This window comes from Mycetomoellerius zeteki, unplaced genomic scaffold (assembly GCF_001594055.1).
Source record: "Mycetomoellerius zeteki isolate Tzet28-1 unplaced genomic scaffold, Tzet1.0 scaffold79, whole genome shotgun sequence".
Classification (NCBI taxonomy): Eukaryota; Metazoa; Arthropoda; class Insecta; order Hymenoptera; family Formicidae; genus Mycetomoellerius; species Mycetomoellerius zeteki.
Window position 1 is genome coordinate 813741 of NW_017257819.1, and position 16910 is coordinate 830650.

The 16910-nt window shown below is 32.7% G+C and overlaps 3 protein-coding genes across 3 annotated transcripts; all 3 read left to right on the plus strand.

The window, feature by feature from the left end:
- The first annotated feature begins 129 nt into the window (after positions 1-129).
- Positions 130-5209, plus strand: LOC108729686 (uncharacterized). Its single transcript, XM_018458882.1, has 4 exons — positions 130-335; positions 1738-1853; positions 2571-2819; positions 5012-5209. The coding sequence occupies exons 1-4, from the start codon at positions 165-167 to the stop codon at positions 5124-5126; spliced, it is 651 nt and encodes a 216-aa protein (XP_018314384.1). The 5' UTR covers positions 130-164; the 3' UTR covers positions 5127-5209.
- A 1593-nt stretch (positions 5210-6802) lies between these two features.
- LOC108729657 (uncharacterized) lies at positions 6803-9503 on the plus strand. The gene is made up of 3 exons (XM_018458840.1): positions 6803-7144; positions 8434-8718; positions 9472-9503. The coding sequence occupies exons 1-3, from the start codon at positions 7060-7062 to the stop codon at positions 9501-9503; spliced, it is 402 nt and encodes a 133-aa protein (XP_018314342.1). The 5' UTR covers positions 6803-7059.
- A 30-nt stretch (positions 9504-9533) lies between these two features.
- Positions 9534-14353, plus strand: LOC108729687 (uncharacterized). The gene is made up of 4 exons (XM_018458883.1): positions 9534-9726; positions 10725-10840; positions 11223-11468; positions 14125-14353. Exons 1-4 carry the CDS (start codon positions 9556-9558, stop codon positions 14237-14239), a joined length of 648 nt encoding a protein of 215 aa, XP_018314385.1. The 5' UTR covers positions 9534-9555; the 3' UTR covers positions 14240-14353.
- Positions 14354-16910: the final 2557 nt, after the last annotated feature.

The window sequence follows — 16910 nt, forward strand, 5'->3', positions numbered from 1 at the left end:
TGCTCAAGGTAGTTACTTACAGCTGTATTAACACAATAAATCATTTATTGTCACATGATGCTTGTAGGGAAATTTGCACGAGTATATAAAGTAGATTAAGACGAACATTTGCATTATAGTTGCGTTGAAATTCTGCTTCTTATCTGCTATTGAAGATACAAAAAATGGCATTCACGAAATTATTTGTTTTGACGTTAGTAATCGCTATTAATCTACAAGAAATTTATGGACATGGAATGATGATCGATCCTGTAAATAGAAGCAGTGCGTGGAGAAAAAATTTTCCTGTAGAACCTAACTACACTGACAACGAGCATTTTTGCGGTGGATATGGTGTACGTATACATGACTACAAAATTGGTGGTAAAACTTTGCGAAAGATATTAACTTCAAAAAATATTTTTTAAATCAAGTTATTAAGATATCAAAGATAATAATTGGCTACTTTAAATTAATTTAAGCTATGTTTAAAAGAACATGTTTTTTTGAAAACTTTATGATACTATAATATAGAGGGAGTCTGAGAGAGAGAGAGAGAGAGAGAGAGAGAGAGAGAGACTTGATATAGGAGAGTTGAACTACTTCAAATTTCTCGTTCAAATTTTCCGTGCCAGGTGCACGGTTATCAAGCTGGAAACTATTTGTTATGTTTCGAGAGAAGTGAAATCAAGATGGCATGATCCATAGGTCGCGGTTTGATAGCTGCTTGGCCTGAAATTTGAATGAGATATTTGAAGTGTTTCAACTATCCCATATGATCAAGTCTCCCAGACTCTCCTTAGGTACATATTCCGTATGGCAAGGAATCATTGATAACTATTCAAATTTCTTATAAAATTTCTATAGTTACTTGAACAGTAATTATTGACGACGTGCTTGATGGAAAAATTTGACTGAAATTTGGTGAAAATTTCATTAAAATTTCATTGAAATTGTCCTTTATTTTGGGATACCTTTCAATGACACTTTTTAATGAAATTTCAACGAATTTCGTTTAAATTTTAGAAAAATCAAATTAAAAATCTGGATAATGTCTTATTATATAAGCTCTTCAATTGGTTGTCTTTCAGAGGTTTTAATTTCTTTCAAACATATACTAGAGCAGTGCTGGAATTTATTCACGCGAAATTTAAAGGCCGATCGGCATTAGATCGCACGGATTAGGTAAGGGACGAGAACCAAGTTGAAAATCGGCTGAAAGTTGCAAATAAATTCCAGCACTGTACCATGATACAAAGACAAGGGTGTACTCATCCGGTTATAGATCACTGAGCAGTTAAAGTGTGACGTCACACTCCGAGCCAATCAGGTCGTCCGAATGGTTCGACGATTAGACATGGTAGACCCTGGTCCTTAATGTTTGTATCTAATGAACAAATTTTCATTGCATTCTTTTTGAGGTGTATATCAATTGCATACGAGCCAATTGCGCCAAAGCCACTCATAGCGCTAGAAAAAAAGTAAAAAAAACTCTACGCAGAAGTTGCTGTGATTGGTAGTGGGCAATGCAACAGTGTGTACAAAGTGAACTCCTCCCTTCTTTTTAAGAGCGATTGCTTCATTATTAGAGCAATGTTGCAACAACATTTTGCAACTATTTTACAATGTTTGAATCTTTCAATGAAATATTCCTTTAATTTTCTTGCAATCTTTCTGTGCTGTATGGGAAGCAATTTGATCAGAAATAAAAAAAAGATGTATATCAAATTGAAAAAAATAGATATAATTTTTTATTAGGTTCAGCATGGGAAAAATGGTGGAAAGTGCGGAGAATGCGGTGATGATTATGCTTTACCTCGACCGCGGCCAAATGAAAATGGCGGCATCTATGGAACTGGTGTCATTGTTCAAAAGTAAGTAAATCGTATATAATAATAACACTGTTTAACAAATCAACTTACAACTAAAAAAACTATATAACATTAAAATAGTGTAAAATATTATAACTATAAAGAGTATTGTAAAATGTTATAAAATACTAATAAGTGTCTGTTATTACTAATGCGATCTGTGAGGTAAACTTTGTGACAATAAAGCTTTAAATCCATATGGTAAAGTCAGATTTTTCTTTTTTGTACACAATTGTTGATATTTCATCTATCAAATCCTAGTTTTTCAAAGTCCTAAGTTGGCTGATTGTGTATTAAATCGGTGATTATCTACTTCGGAAGAACCGCCTCCCATAAGGCGATATGCTTAAAATAGTCAATTTTAGAATAATATTACAAGAAAACTATATGGTCAATATTGTTCAAATTGTAGGATTGTGGATTTGTATACAGTACTTATTTACATCATATACAAAAATTAAATCTCTAAGTTGGTTTTCGCCTAACAGTTTAACCTCCTTAATGATATTTACTCAAAATCAATTACGGTTCTGATTTAATTTTAAAGGATTGTCTCAATCTCTAAATAAGAATCATTTATAATAAATATAGATACGTCTTTTATTGAGTTACTCCAACTAAATGTATCCAAAGTCAATTAAAATTGTATATATTTTTATACTAGACTACTATTATACAGCCAATGCGTAAAATATATTACATTATATTTCATTTATGTAGATATAAGGCAGGTTCCGTCATCGATGTGACCGTTCACCTCACTGCCACTCACTTGGGTTACTTTGAATTCAGCCTTTGTCCGCTGAAGACGAATAAAGAATTAGAAACCGAGACGTGCTTCAATACGTATCCCTTGCCAATGGCTGACGGGAAAGGCTATAAATATCCCATTACCGCCCAAGTCCCAAAGGATTACACTATCAAGCTGGTCCTACCAAAGAATGTTACGTGTAAACAATGTGTGATTAGGTTGGTACTGAAGACACTTTCATTTTGTTCAATTTTAATATTATTAATTCGGAATTTTAAATGAATTATTAAAGCTCAATTATTTTGTTATTAACGCCTATTTACTTAATTATTGTAAATGAAATTTAGTGAAAACTATATGAATATTAAAAATTAAAAAAGTTTTTATGTTTGATAAAATATATCCGAATAGTACACAATATTTACAAAATATTTATAAGATTTATTTAAATATTTATACAATATTTTGTAAATACTTTTGTGGTCTTAAATTGTACAGGTCATAAAAATTTATCATAAATATTATGAAGTATTTATCGAAAATATTGTGATAAATATTATGAAAATATTTAATGAACATTATATATAATTCCGGTAAAAAATAATTAATTCAATTTTACTGCTAAAATAAGTATCATATTCCAGAATAATACACGATGAAATTATGATAAAAAAACTTATCTGCCTGAATGCGAGCATGAATTTCAATTACAACATTCCAATTCTAAGTTGTACCACATTCAATACTACTTGATCTCTGCAATCTATAGTTTTGACAAATATGAATAATATAAATGTTAACAAAGCATGGAACATGTATAGTTAAAATATGTTGACATTATTTTTCTTGGATAATTAAGAAAATATCTAGCGACAAAAGGAAACAAATCTCCCGTTCTCTTGAACACTTTTTATTCTAACTTTGTAGAAAGAATATAATATGCACAAAAAGCCCCTTCTATACACGGTGTTAGAAGTATAAGTGGTCGGACTCACCTTCAGCATTACAAAACTACGCATTCGAGGAGGGCACTATCAACGCTATTTGTGTCATCTATCCTTTTCTCACGTCTTTTCTCACCTTTTCATTAGGTACTTTAAAGTCACTAGATTACAAAGTACCGCGAACTGCCGCCATTTTGGCTCCATGATGCGATTATTTCAAACTTATGTATGAATGTAATCAGGTCGATTATTGTGTATCTTGATATGGGCCAGTTTCACCAAGCCGATTAAGTGTTTAATAGAATTGACCAATTGCGGTTGACAGTTAGTCATAGATTAAGCTTAATCGATGATTACCTGTCACCCGCAATTGATCAATTCTATTAAACAGCAAACGCGATTGGTCAGTCAACGGCCGATTAAGTTAACTGGCGTTGCTGAAATTGACCCTATGAAGTGGAAATTACAAAAACAAACAAATTCATTATAATATTCATAATTGGTCAATATGTAGTGAATTTGCTCACTTTTGTAATTTTCACCTCATTTCAAGATGGGTGGGACCCATTTGACCATGTTGCGATTGTCCACTAGCCACTCACAGCGCTTGTACAACAGAAAAACTCTAGACACCGGCCGCTATGAATGGCTGATGGTCAATCGTAACGTGGTTAAACGGGTCCCATCCTTTCAAGATATACAATCGACTCCCTGGTTAGGATTGCATTTTGGATTGTACTTAATATATAGATACATTACACTAAATGTAATATCTGCACTCAATGTCATTTTGGCTCCAAATGCTAATTCAGTGAATTTTCCCATCGCGGTATTTTGTTATCTAGCGACTTTACGGTACTTGAAACTATGACGCTACCTAGTAACGAAAGCGCTAACTGACCCAAAATAATCACAGGGCTGCATATGAAAGAGGTATTCAGTTGGACCACCTGTACTTCTAACACCGTGCTTCTGTACAATGCCATCGACGAGATAATGGCTGCGTTCCGTTTCACTCATGATACGCATAATGCATCTTTTATCCTTGTTATTCACCGAATGTTAGACAAGGATAAATGATGCATTATGGACAGCATGAAACGAAACGCAGCCACTATTAAAGACCGACATCCTTACAGGAGTTCGCGTCAAACAAAAATTTACTGAAAAAGAGTTGACTTTAAATTAATTGAAGAATAATATCACAGTTTACTAACAATTTGTTTTACATCAAGGACTACCGCAGTCTATGTAATTTGATAATGGGACTACTTTTGATGGTATAGATCGAGAAGATATCCGAAGCACATTCATTTAAAACGATGTATCTCCATATTCTTAGATGCGAAAAAATGACCGCACTACAAATTAAAATTCGCTGGAAAAAATCGATTTTAGTTCAATTAAATAATATAATGTAAAATAATATAATATATAAAAATAAAGTTTGACTCTTTTTTTATTAGGTGGCATTATCGTACTGGGAATAGCTGGGGAACTTGTCAGGATGGAACACAAGCCATGGGTTGTGGCCCCCAAGAAACATTTAGAAGCTGTGCTGATGTCACCATCACGAATTAATTTATTACGTACTTCAGATCAACTTAGCTTTATACTATATCAAAAACATTTGGTTTATGCTTATAAAATTTTTTTAGGAAGGTATCAAAATTTTCAATTAAAGAAATTTTTGATCTAACGGATTCTAATTAAATAAATAAGGAAACTGGATAGCAAAAAATAACTTTAAATACGAAGAGAGAACTTTTATTATCCTTCACTCCTACAACTCAAATTTCAAAAAAATTGATAGGAGATATACAAGAGTCCGACTTACTACTCAGAAGTTCAAAAAGAAGTTGAATTTAATTGCACATTCAGAATATAATTTGATACGCATTATTGCGTCCTACCGTCTGTATAAGCAGAATTTTCTTTCTTTTTCCTTTTTTCTTTTATCATTCTGCGCTATATTTGCGGTTAATATTGACAACAGCTTCGATGATCTTGACTTTGACATATGTTGTCAAGGGCGACCGCCAAGTAAAATCTGTTGAAGGTCACTCAAAGTCATGACCTTGACAACATATGTCAAGATCAAGATCATCGAAGTTGCTTCCGTTGTTATCAATATTTACCGCGCGCTTCTCGAATGCAGCCTCGATCACTCCGTGCGTTGACTAGTAGGAGCCAGGCTAAGAACGCTTATTATTTCGTAATTCTATGTCATATTTTTTATATTTTTATTCAGTTCATTATTTTTGTCGTTGTAATTACTTTATACAAGTCTAAAATAAGTATAAGTAAATGTGAGCTTGTCGTGTTTCTCGCGAAGCGTCTGACATGCGCCGACCAATCAGGATCCTGGGAAAGAGCAGCTTGGATCAGAAAGAAAGACCTGAGAAATAAACCAATTGATAACTCTGAAACCTTATTAAATAATAAGAAATTGGTCTGATCTTTTGAATCTGCATAAATTTAGTTGCTTTTGTGCCAAATTCCAGTTTGGAATAACCGATATTTCTATAGGAAATTCAATTCCCAAATTTGACAATGTGTTGCCGATTCTTGAAAAATCGAGTCCCCTTTTTCCCGACTCGCGAGCGCTACCAACTTGACCCTATATAAGTGCAGCATTTGACGAAAATCGTCAAATAAATCATTACGATTCATTCTTTCAAAAGGGCTAACTGCGATCGAAGGAACTGTTAAGTCCTTCCTCTCCCATTTCCCCTTCAATGGGGTTGACCGCGCTCAAAGTAGTTGCTCAGTCCTTTCCTCCTCTAGGAGGAATCTCAATTTAAAGATTTCACGTATTTTTTGAAAAAAAATTATTATATATTTTCATAGTTTAGGAAAATAGATTTGGAATAGGTTTGGAATAGGAAGTCATTCTTTTCTTCAAGGAGCGCACATAGAAGCGCTTATAATAATTTATGTAATGATTTTTTCTGAGAGGAGCACACATACTTGGCGCCTTTTTTTTTTTTTAAAAAGGTAAATTTGTTATGATATGTCGGCATGGATCGCAAACGAAACGACAAAGAGCGGCAGTCAATCAGTCATCGTACACGCGTGCTTTCAGCAGTGTCTCCGGCAGTGTTTCGAGAATTACAAACTTTGCAAATTCCTTCCCTCTTCTCTCTCTCTCTCTCTCTCTCCCTCTCTCTCAGTCCCTCTCCCCTTGCCCCGTTCATATACATACGTATGTACATACGAAGTAGATTGTTCTCTCTTTCTTTCTTTCTCTCCTCGCTATTCAGGACTCTGAAACTCGTTTCAGTCAGTCACGGACTGTCCGTTGTTCCCTCGTTGTTGGTTCACGCGTTGTTGATCGCGAGCAGCAACTCACTGAGGATAAAAACGTGGATTTATATTTTTTTTCTTGATCCGTATTTTTTTCTTGGTCGTTTGATCTTTTTGTTGAAGAATTAGTGAGTGCGCATAAAACGAACGAGTGTTTATGGGTATATATCTGTATGGAAGAATGCGGTAGGATGCGTATCCAGAAAAGATGTTTCTTGCTGGGTCTCTGCCTCTTAGGCAGAGTCACCTTTTCCTTATCAGCCGTTATAATACTGAAATTACCACGTTGCCCGGTAAGCTTCTCTCAAGGAATAAATTCATTCTGATTGAAGAAAGTATCTTGAATTGTATATTAATAAAATAGCGATAGAAAAAAATTATATAAGAAAGTATTTTTAAAAATCACTATATTTCATAAACAAAAAGTTGCTCATAAGTAGGCACGTTAATTATAATATTGAAATTGTTAATATATAGCAATACCAGTAAAAAACGTGTCATATCTTCGTATAAAAGTCTTAAAAAATAAGACCTTGTTCTCTTATGATTATTATATCTACATAACTCATAAGAAAACTTATAAAATAATTCTCTCTTTTAAAAATTATTTAAATTCCTGAATCTAAAATCTTCTAATAGTTCCTATGTCTAAAAAATTATATTTCTTTAAAAAGATATTCTTTTATGTTTTTTGTATCCCTCAAATATATATACCTGAATTACATGTAAATAAAAATATAAATACTGATGAATGAAAAAAAGAGAAGTTCATAAATTTCCTTGGACTTTACTTCTTAATTTTAAATAAGACATTCATCGGGATATGCATTTTATTTTATTTGAGTAACAAGACGCATTCATTAAAGCAGTAAATGAAACGCGTAAATTTGCATGAAGCAGCCGGAGACCTTAATGACTGCGTAGAAAAGGCGCCCGGTTTTCTCAGATTCTCTTGCAATATTCGCGTCATATCGGACTAATTAAAGAAAATCAGTTCTGGTATTGTGTTTTTTTGTATAATTCGCAATAGTATATTTCATTTATTATATATATTTAGAGATATTTATTTGTATTTATATCCAGTTACTCAGTAACAATTGTTTGATTTTGACACTACGCTAAATTTTGGGTGTGGATGCTTCATGATACCACTATAAAGCTGGCCCTGATAGTCACTACTAAATCATACTTTCAAAGAAACTACAGAGAGGCTGTGAAAATATAAAAACATCCCAATAATCTAAACAGAGAAAATGGCTACAGCATAAGTAGAATGTGGAAGACCAATCACTCCGATCAAGATTGACTTCTTGCTTCTCCTATTCTCTTTCCTCCCCTACTTTCCTTCTTCCCTCTACTTTTAAACAACGTTATAAAGGGATATATAAAGGAGGAATAGGCTACTCCTTGCTTTGATGAAATAAACTGCCGTTCACGAAATGTTGGCATTCCATGAAGGGATACAGACACGAAGATAACTTAAGAAATACATAACTTCTATTAAGTAAAATCTTGAAAATTATTTCCAAAATCCTCAAAAGTCTTTGTCGAGAGTTTAAACAATCTGATCAATTGTCTCTAGGAGAATATATCGCATCACATAACGAAACTGCCACAAACATTTCTTCGACGTTGTTTCCGAAAGCATCAGTATGTATCCATGAAAATCGCACTTACTCAGTAGGTGAAAACATTGTCCGCGACTGCGAAGAGAAGTGCATATGCTCTGAGAGTGGAATTACGAATTGTCAGCCGTTGTGTATTTATCCTTACGTTAAAGTGGGCAGAGAACTTAAGGATCATTTGTGTCAAGAAAAATTAGTTGCTGAAGAACCGTGCGCCCTTATTTTCTGTCCTGCAGGTTCAGGTATGTCTTTTACTTGACTTTATTTTCTTATTGCTCCAGAAATGCCATTAATTTATTTATACACACTTATTAACATTTTAATTTGCATATTATCTACTATGTAGATAGAACGAAAAAATTATACATGCTTCACAGTTTGTAATTATTGTACGTACAATTATATATAAGCAATATCACAAATGGCATAAACTAATTATACAGGATGTCTCAGTAACTCTGTTACAAGGCAATATCTCCGTTACCGTTAATGATACACAGAAATGCCTAAGGAATAAATTAAGAAATTTAGTTCAAAAGGACATATACTATGATGAGAATCATTTCTTTCTCAATGTCGTATTTTTAGAGATTTCAGGGTCATCAATTTTTTTTTAATAGGAACATATTTCTATCATTATTATAGCGTAATAGCTGAAGGTTGAGACAAATGACCTATAATACAATGACCTTTATGTAACTTAAATAATATTTAAATTCATTATGTCGACATAATAAATTTAAATACAGTTTAAGTATCAATTAAACGTGTATTTAAATATCATTCATAAAACTCTTAATGAATTTTAAGTATTTCAGAAATGATATTTAAATATACATAATAATTTTTCTTATGTAACAATTTGATTTATAACGTTACTGGTACCAAATATAAATTTGAATTTCGATGACGTCAAAGTTAAATAATAAGCTCAAGGTAGTTACTTGCAGCTGTACTAACACAATAAATCACTTATTGTCATATAATGTTTATAGGGAAATTTGCATTAGTATATAAAGTAGATTAAGACGAATTTGCATTATAGTTGCGTCGAAATCTGCTATTGAAGATACCAAAAAATGGCATTCATGAAATTATTCGTTTTGACGTTAGTAACTGTTATTAATCTACAAGAAATTTATGGACATGGACTGATGAACGATCCTGTAAATAGAAGCAGTGCGTGGAGAAAAAATTTACTCGTAGAACCTAACTACACTGACTATGAGCTATTTTGCGGTGGATACAGTGTATGTATACATGATTACAAAATTGGTGGTAAAACTTTGCGAAAGATATTAACTTCAAAAAATATTTTTTAAATCAAGTTATTAAGATATCGAAGATAATAATTGGCCACTTTAAATTAATTTAAGCTATGTTTAAAAGAACATGTTTTTTTGAAAACTTTATGATACTATAATATAGGGGGAGTCTGAGAGAAAGAGAGAGAGAGAGAGAGAGAGAGAGAGACTTGATATAGGAGAGTTGAACTACTTCAAATTTCTCGTTCAAATTTTCCGTGCCAGGTGCACGGTTATCAAGCTGGAAACTATTTGTTATGTTTCGAGAGAAGTGAAATCAAGATGGCATGATCCATAGGTCGCGGTTTGATAGCTGCTTGGCCTGAAATTTGAATGAGATATTTGAAGTGTTTTAACTGGTCAAGTCTCCCGGACTCCCCTTAGGTACATATTCCGTATGACAAGGAATCATTGATAACTATTCAAATTTCTTATAAAATTTCTATAGTTACTTGAACAGTAATTGTTGACGACGTGCCTGGTGGAAAAATGTGACTGAAATTTTGTGGAAATTTCGTTGAAATTATCCTTTATTTTGGGATACCTTCAATGAAACTATTTAATGAAATTTCAACGAATTTCGTTCAAATTTTAGAAAAATCAAATTAAAAATTTGGGTAATGTCTTTTTAGATAAGCTCTTGAATTGGTTGTGTTTCCAGAGGTTTTAATTTCTTCGACCATATACTAGAGTAGTGTTGGAATTTATTCACGCGCAATTTAAATGCCGATCGGCATTTAGACTGCACGGACTGGTGATGTAAGGGACGGGAACCAAGCTGAAAATCGCCTGAAAGTTGCAAATAAATTCCAGCACTGTACCATGATATAAAGACAAGGGTACTAATCCGGTTATAGATCACTGCGCAGTCAAAGTCTGACGTCACACAAAAATAAAAAAAAGATGTATATCAAATTGAAAAAATAGATATAATTTTTTATTAGGTTCAGTACGGGAAAAATCGTGGAAAGTGCGGAGAATGCGGTGACGATTATGCCTTACCTCGACCGCGGCCAAATGAAAATGGCGGTATCTATGGATCTGGTATCATTGTTCAAAAGTAAGTAAATCATATATAATAATAACACTGTTTAACAAATACAACTAAAAAAACTATAAAATATTAAAATACTGTAAAATATTATATAAGAGTATAAAATACTCTCTAAATTTTTATTGAAATATAATTACGTGCCTTGCAATTCTCGTAATAAACCTCCTTAATGATACTTACTCAAAATCAATTATGGTTCTGATTTAATTTTAAAGGATTATCTCAATCTCTAAATAAGAATCATTTATAATAAATATAGATACGTCTTTTATTGAGTTACTCCAACTAAATGTATCCAAAGTCAATTAAAATTGTATATATTTTTATACTAGACTACTATTATACTGCCAATGCGCAAAATATATTACATTATATTTTATTTATGTAGATATAAGGCTGGTTCCATCATCAATGCGACCGTTTATCTCACTGAGACCCACTTGGGTTACTTTGAATTCAGCCTTTGTCCGCTAAAGAATAAAAAATTAGAAACCGAGAAGTGTTTCAATACGTATCCCTTGCCAATGGCTGACGGTAAAGGCTATAAATATCCCATTACCTCCAATTATCCAGAGGATTACACTATCAGCCTGGTCCTACCAAAGAATGTTACGTGTAAACAATGTGTGATTAGGTTGGTACTGAAGACACTTTCATTTTGTTCAATTTTAATATTATTAATTCGGAATTTTAAGTGAATTATTAACGCTCAATTATTTTGTTATTAACGCCTATTTACTTAATTATTATAATTGAAATTTAGTGAAAACTATATGAATATTAAAAATTAAAAAGGTTCTTGTGTTTGATGAAACATATCCGGACGGCACAAAATATTTATAAAATATTTACAAAATATTTATAAGATTTATTTAAATATTTATACAATATTTTGTAAATATTTTTGTGGTCTTAAATTGTACAGGTCATAAAAATTTATCATAAATATTATGAAGTATTTATCGAAAATATTGTGATAAATATTATGAAAATATTTAATGAACATTACATATAATTCCGGTAAAAAAATTAATTCAATTTTATTGCTAATATAAGTATTATTGATTAGCATCATATTCCAGAATAATACACGATGAAATTATGATAAAAAAACTTGTCTGCCTGAATTCGAGTATGAATTTCAATAACAACTATCCAATTCTATGTTGTACCACATTCAGTACTACTTGATCTCTGCAATCGTACGGAAATGTCTACTTCAGCTATCCACAAACACTGAATGTTAATGGATATATAGATTTGACAAATATGAACAATATAAATGTTATCAAAGCATGGAACATGTACAGTTAAAATATGTTGACATTATCTTTCTTGGATAACTAAGAGAATATCTAGCGACAAAAGGAAACAAATCTACCGTTCTCTTGAACACTTTTTATTCTAACTTTGTAGAAAAAATAGAATATGCACAAGAAGTCCCTTCTGTGCACGGTGTTAAAAGTATAGGTGGTCCGACTCATCTTCTCGAGCTGTGATTATTTTGGGATAATTTGACTTTTTGAAGACTGCCACTGGAGGGTATGTGAGAGTCAAGTACTATTCATCGTCTCACTCGCTCTCGTTGCGCAGTTATAGCTGCGTTGCACTTAACGCTCGCAGCGTACACAAGAATCGTTTGTCTTTATTTAATATTTAATAAACAACAAGGATGAAATGATTTCTCAAGCATTGTGAACGTTGAATGGAAAGTAGCCTATGGCTTATGTTTTCAACACCGCAGCAATATTTATTTATTCATATTTTTCCATTCTTATCCTTTATTATTGATGTATCTTTAATGTCATTCTTCTCGAAACGCTGTTCGCATATAAAATGCTTATGCTTTTTCTGTAAATCGATCCCGGTAATTGCTAACACCTTACACCACATGCCGAATCATACAAAATCTTTCAGCATTACAAGGCTGCGCATTCGAGGAGCGCGCTATCAGCGCTATTTGTATCATCTATCCTTTTCTCACGTCTTTTCTCACATTTTCATTCGGTACTTTAAAATCACTAGATTACAAAGTACCGCGAACTGCCGCCATTGTGGCTCCATGACGCGATTATTTCAAACTTATGTATGAATGTAATCAGTCGATTATTATGTATCTTGATATGGGCCAGTTTCACCAAGCCTATTAAGTTTAATCGATGATTAACTGTCAACCGCAATTGGTCAATTCTATTAAAGAGTAAACGTGATTGGTCAGTCAACGGCCGATTAAGTTAACTGGCGTTGCTGAAACTGGCCCTACGAGGTGGAAATTACAAGAATGAACAAATTCACTATAATATTCATATTATATAATAATTTAATTAGTCAATATGTAGTGAATTTGCTCACTTTTGTAATTTTCACCTCATTTCAAGATGAGTGGGACCCATTTGACCATGTTGCGATTGTCCACCAGCCACTCACAGCGCTTGTACAACAGAAAAACTCTAGACACCGGCCGCTATGAATGGCTGGTGGTCAATCGTAACGTGGTTAAACGGGTCCCACCCTTTCAAGATACACAATCGACTCCCTGGTTAGGATTGTATTTTGGATTGCACTTAATATATAGATACATTACACTAAATGCAATATCTGCACTCAATGTCATTTTGGCTCCAAATGCTAATTCAGTGAATTTTCCCATCGCGGTATTTTGTTATCTAGTGACTTTACGGTACTTGAAACTATGACGCTACCTAGTAACGAAAGCGCTAACTGACCCAAAATAATCACAGGCCTGCATATGAAAGAGGTATTCAGTTGGACCACCTGTACTTCTAACACCGTGCTTCTGTACAATGCCATCGACGAGATAATGGCTGCGTTCCGTTTCACTCATGATACGCATAATGCATCTTTTATCCTTGTTATTCACCGAATGTTAGACAAGGATAAATGATGCATTATGGACAGCATGAAACGAAACGCAGCCACTATTAAAGACCGACATCCTTACAGGAGTTAGCGTCAAACAAAAATTTACTGAAAAAGAGTTGACTTTAAATTAATTGAAGAATAATATCACAGTTTACTAACAATTTGTTTTACATCAAGGACTACCGCAGTCTATGTAATTTGATAATGGGACTACCTTTGATGGTATAGATCGAGAGATATCCGAAGTACATTCATTTAAAACGATATATCTCCACATTTTTAGATGCGAAAAGATGACCGCGCTACAAATTAAAATTCGCCGGAAAAAATCGATTTTAGTTCAATTAAATAATATAATGTAAAATAATGTAATATATAAATATAAAGATTTATTCTTTTTTTATTAGGTGGAATTATCGTACTGGGGATAACTGGGGAACTTGTGAGGATGGAACACAGGCCGTAGGTTGTGGCCCCCAAGAAACGTTTAGAAACTGTGCTGATGTCACCATCACGAATTAATTTATCACGTACTTCAAATCGGCTTAGCTTTATACTATATCAAAAGCATTTGGCTTATGCTTATAAAATTTTTTTAAGAAGGTATCAAAATTTTCAATTAAAGAAATTTTTGATTCTAATTAAATAAATAAGGAAACTGGATAGCAAAAAATAACTTTAAATACAAAGAGAGAACTTTTATTGTCCTTCACTCATACAACTAAAATTTCAGAAAATTGATAGGAGATATACAAGAGTCCAACTTACTACTCAGAAGTTCAAAAAGAAGTTAAATTTAATTTGCGCATTCAAAATCTAGTCTGAACGTACTATTACGTTCTGCCGTCTGTATAAATAGAATTTTCTTTCTTTTTCCTTTTTTCTTCTCTTATTTGCGCTATATTTGCGGTTAATATTGACAACAATGAAAGCAGCTTCGATGATCTTGACTTTGACATATGTTGTCAAGGTCATGACCCTGAGTGACCTCCGACAGATTTTACTTGGCGGTTGCTTTTCGTTAAAAAATTATTAACAAAAAAGTTTAAAAAATAACGTTTTATTTCTGCTATACATACATATACAGTACTGAATATTTATTTTTCCCTGTTTCCACGCGAAGCGACTCTCCCCCCCCCCCTAAAAGGGACGCACATCTTCCATAATTGTACTGTTGCACATGAGTTGCGACTTTTTTTTTGCAGCGCGATCTGTACTACGATAGTGTTTCGATCGATTTAAAACATTAACATCGGTAAAGTCAGTCTTAGGAATCCATAGACGGTGCTCAAGGTTCGAGATGGTCTTAAGCTAGTGCATGAACCAATCAGAGAGCCGTATTAGCATCTTAAGACATTACTTGAGATTAAGACCGGACTATGGATTCCGGTCTTTAGTGTCTATCGAGTATCTATCGAGTTTCAGCGAAATTCAGAGACTTTTAGATACTTGGAAATTATTTTTAGAGAATTCGCTGATAATCTCTTAATTTCTTTGAAAGAGTTTCTGAATATCACTAAAAATCTCAAAAAAATGATTTCAGATATTTTCAGCGAAATTTTCGGAGACATTTTGTCACCAGGGAAATCAATTTCCCTCTGTCTTGTTGCAATAACTACAAATATAACAAACCTACATTTTATGCTGTTACGGATGATTCCACAATTCTTTTCTTTCACGAAAATATTGCCATCGAACCGGAAACCAAACACTTGTGGGAATTAATTGGAAAAAAATTTCAATCATTTATAATAGGAGATTGTAATGTCAAATGTAGAAAGATTAATAATAGAATTCAAAGGATAATACCTAATAGATTGATCAGATATCCAATACCGCAAGTGAGATCGACGATGGAGTATTTTCAAGCTAACAATAGGATCAGTCTATATGACCTAGAAACAATTGATTTCCATATTTTCCCCGTGGGGAAATAAAATCGGATTAAAATTTAAATACGCGCGTACTTTAGATATAATTGTATGTATTTATTTACATATTCCGTTGTATGTTCATTGATACCATGCGTTATCTAAAATATTAATTTTCCTCTTGTGTCATGATTATGCTTTATAAAATATATGTCTTAAATATATAAAACGTAAGTAAAAAACAAATTTATAGAATAAATAAAGAAATAATCACAAAATATATAACAATTAAAATGTTCAGCCCAATCTACAAATTCATAAAATTTTCACTGAAAACTCATTTCATTTGCATGAAATCTCTGCCCACGTCATTCACACAAACACGCGCACACACACCCAGCAGCACAAAATATTTATGATAAATATTTATTAATATTCATTTTTTGAAATGTTATAACACATTTCATACGTATTTTATAATATAAAGCTTTATTCGAAATATTATTAAAATTAATATAGACTAAATATTTTATGTAATATTTATGATAAATATGAATAAATATTTTTAATGAGTACTTTTTACTTGGACTATAATGTCTCATTAAGTATTTCCATAGCATTTACTGTAACATTTACAATAAATATTTCATAATACTTATAATAAATGGTTATGATCTGTGTAATCTAAGAGAGAGCGCAAAAAATATATTTATAAAATATTTAAAATAAATCTTATAAATATTTATAAATGTTTTATAAATATCGTGTGTTTTGGCAAGGCAGAGAGGGTTTGGAGTCATTAAGGCTGAATTCGGGGAGCGCGCTATCAACGCTATTGTGTCATGCTATCCTTGTTTCACATTTAGTGGACGATGAAGATAGAATGACACAAATAGTGCTAATAGCGTCTCCTCGAACGCAGCCTCAATATCAGGAGAATTAGGTCCTAACTTCTACCTATGACACACACACGCACGCACGTACGTGCGCACACTCAGAAATACGTCACTCAGTAAACGTGCCCGCACGAATTCTTATCTTTCTCACATCCTCACCATAAGCCCTCATTATCACAAATCTCTAACATGAAAAATTGTAGATTATCCGATCTCTCTTTCCTCCACCTTCCGAAGGTGTTAAGGTAAGTACTTTCAAGGTTAAATAATAGATTTTATTATTCCATTGTATTTCTATAAGTTTCAATCCTATATTTCGTACTATTCAGAAGTTATTTAGGTGACCCAGAATTTTTGGCTGGCACTGTATTTTAGAAATATTTCCTTATACCTATCATAAATATTACAATATATATAAAATTTTTA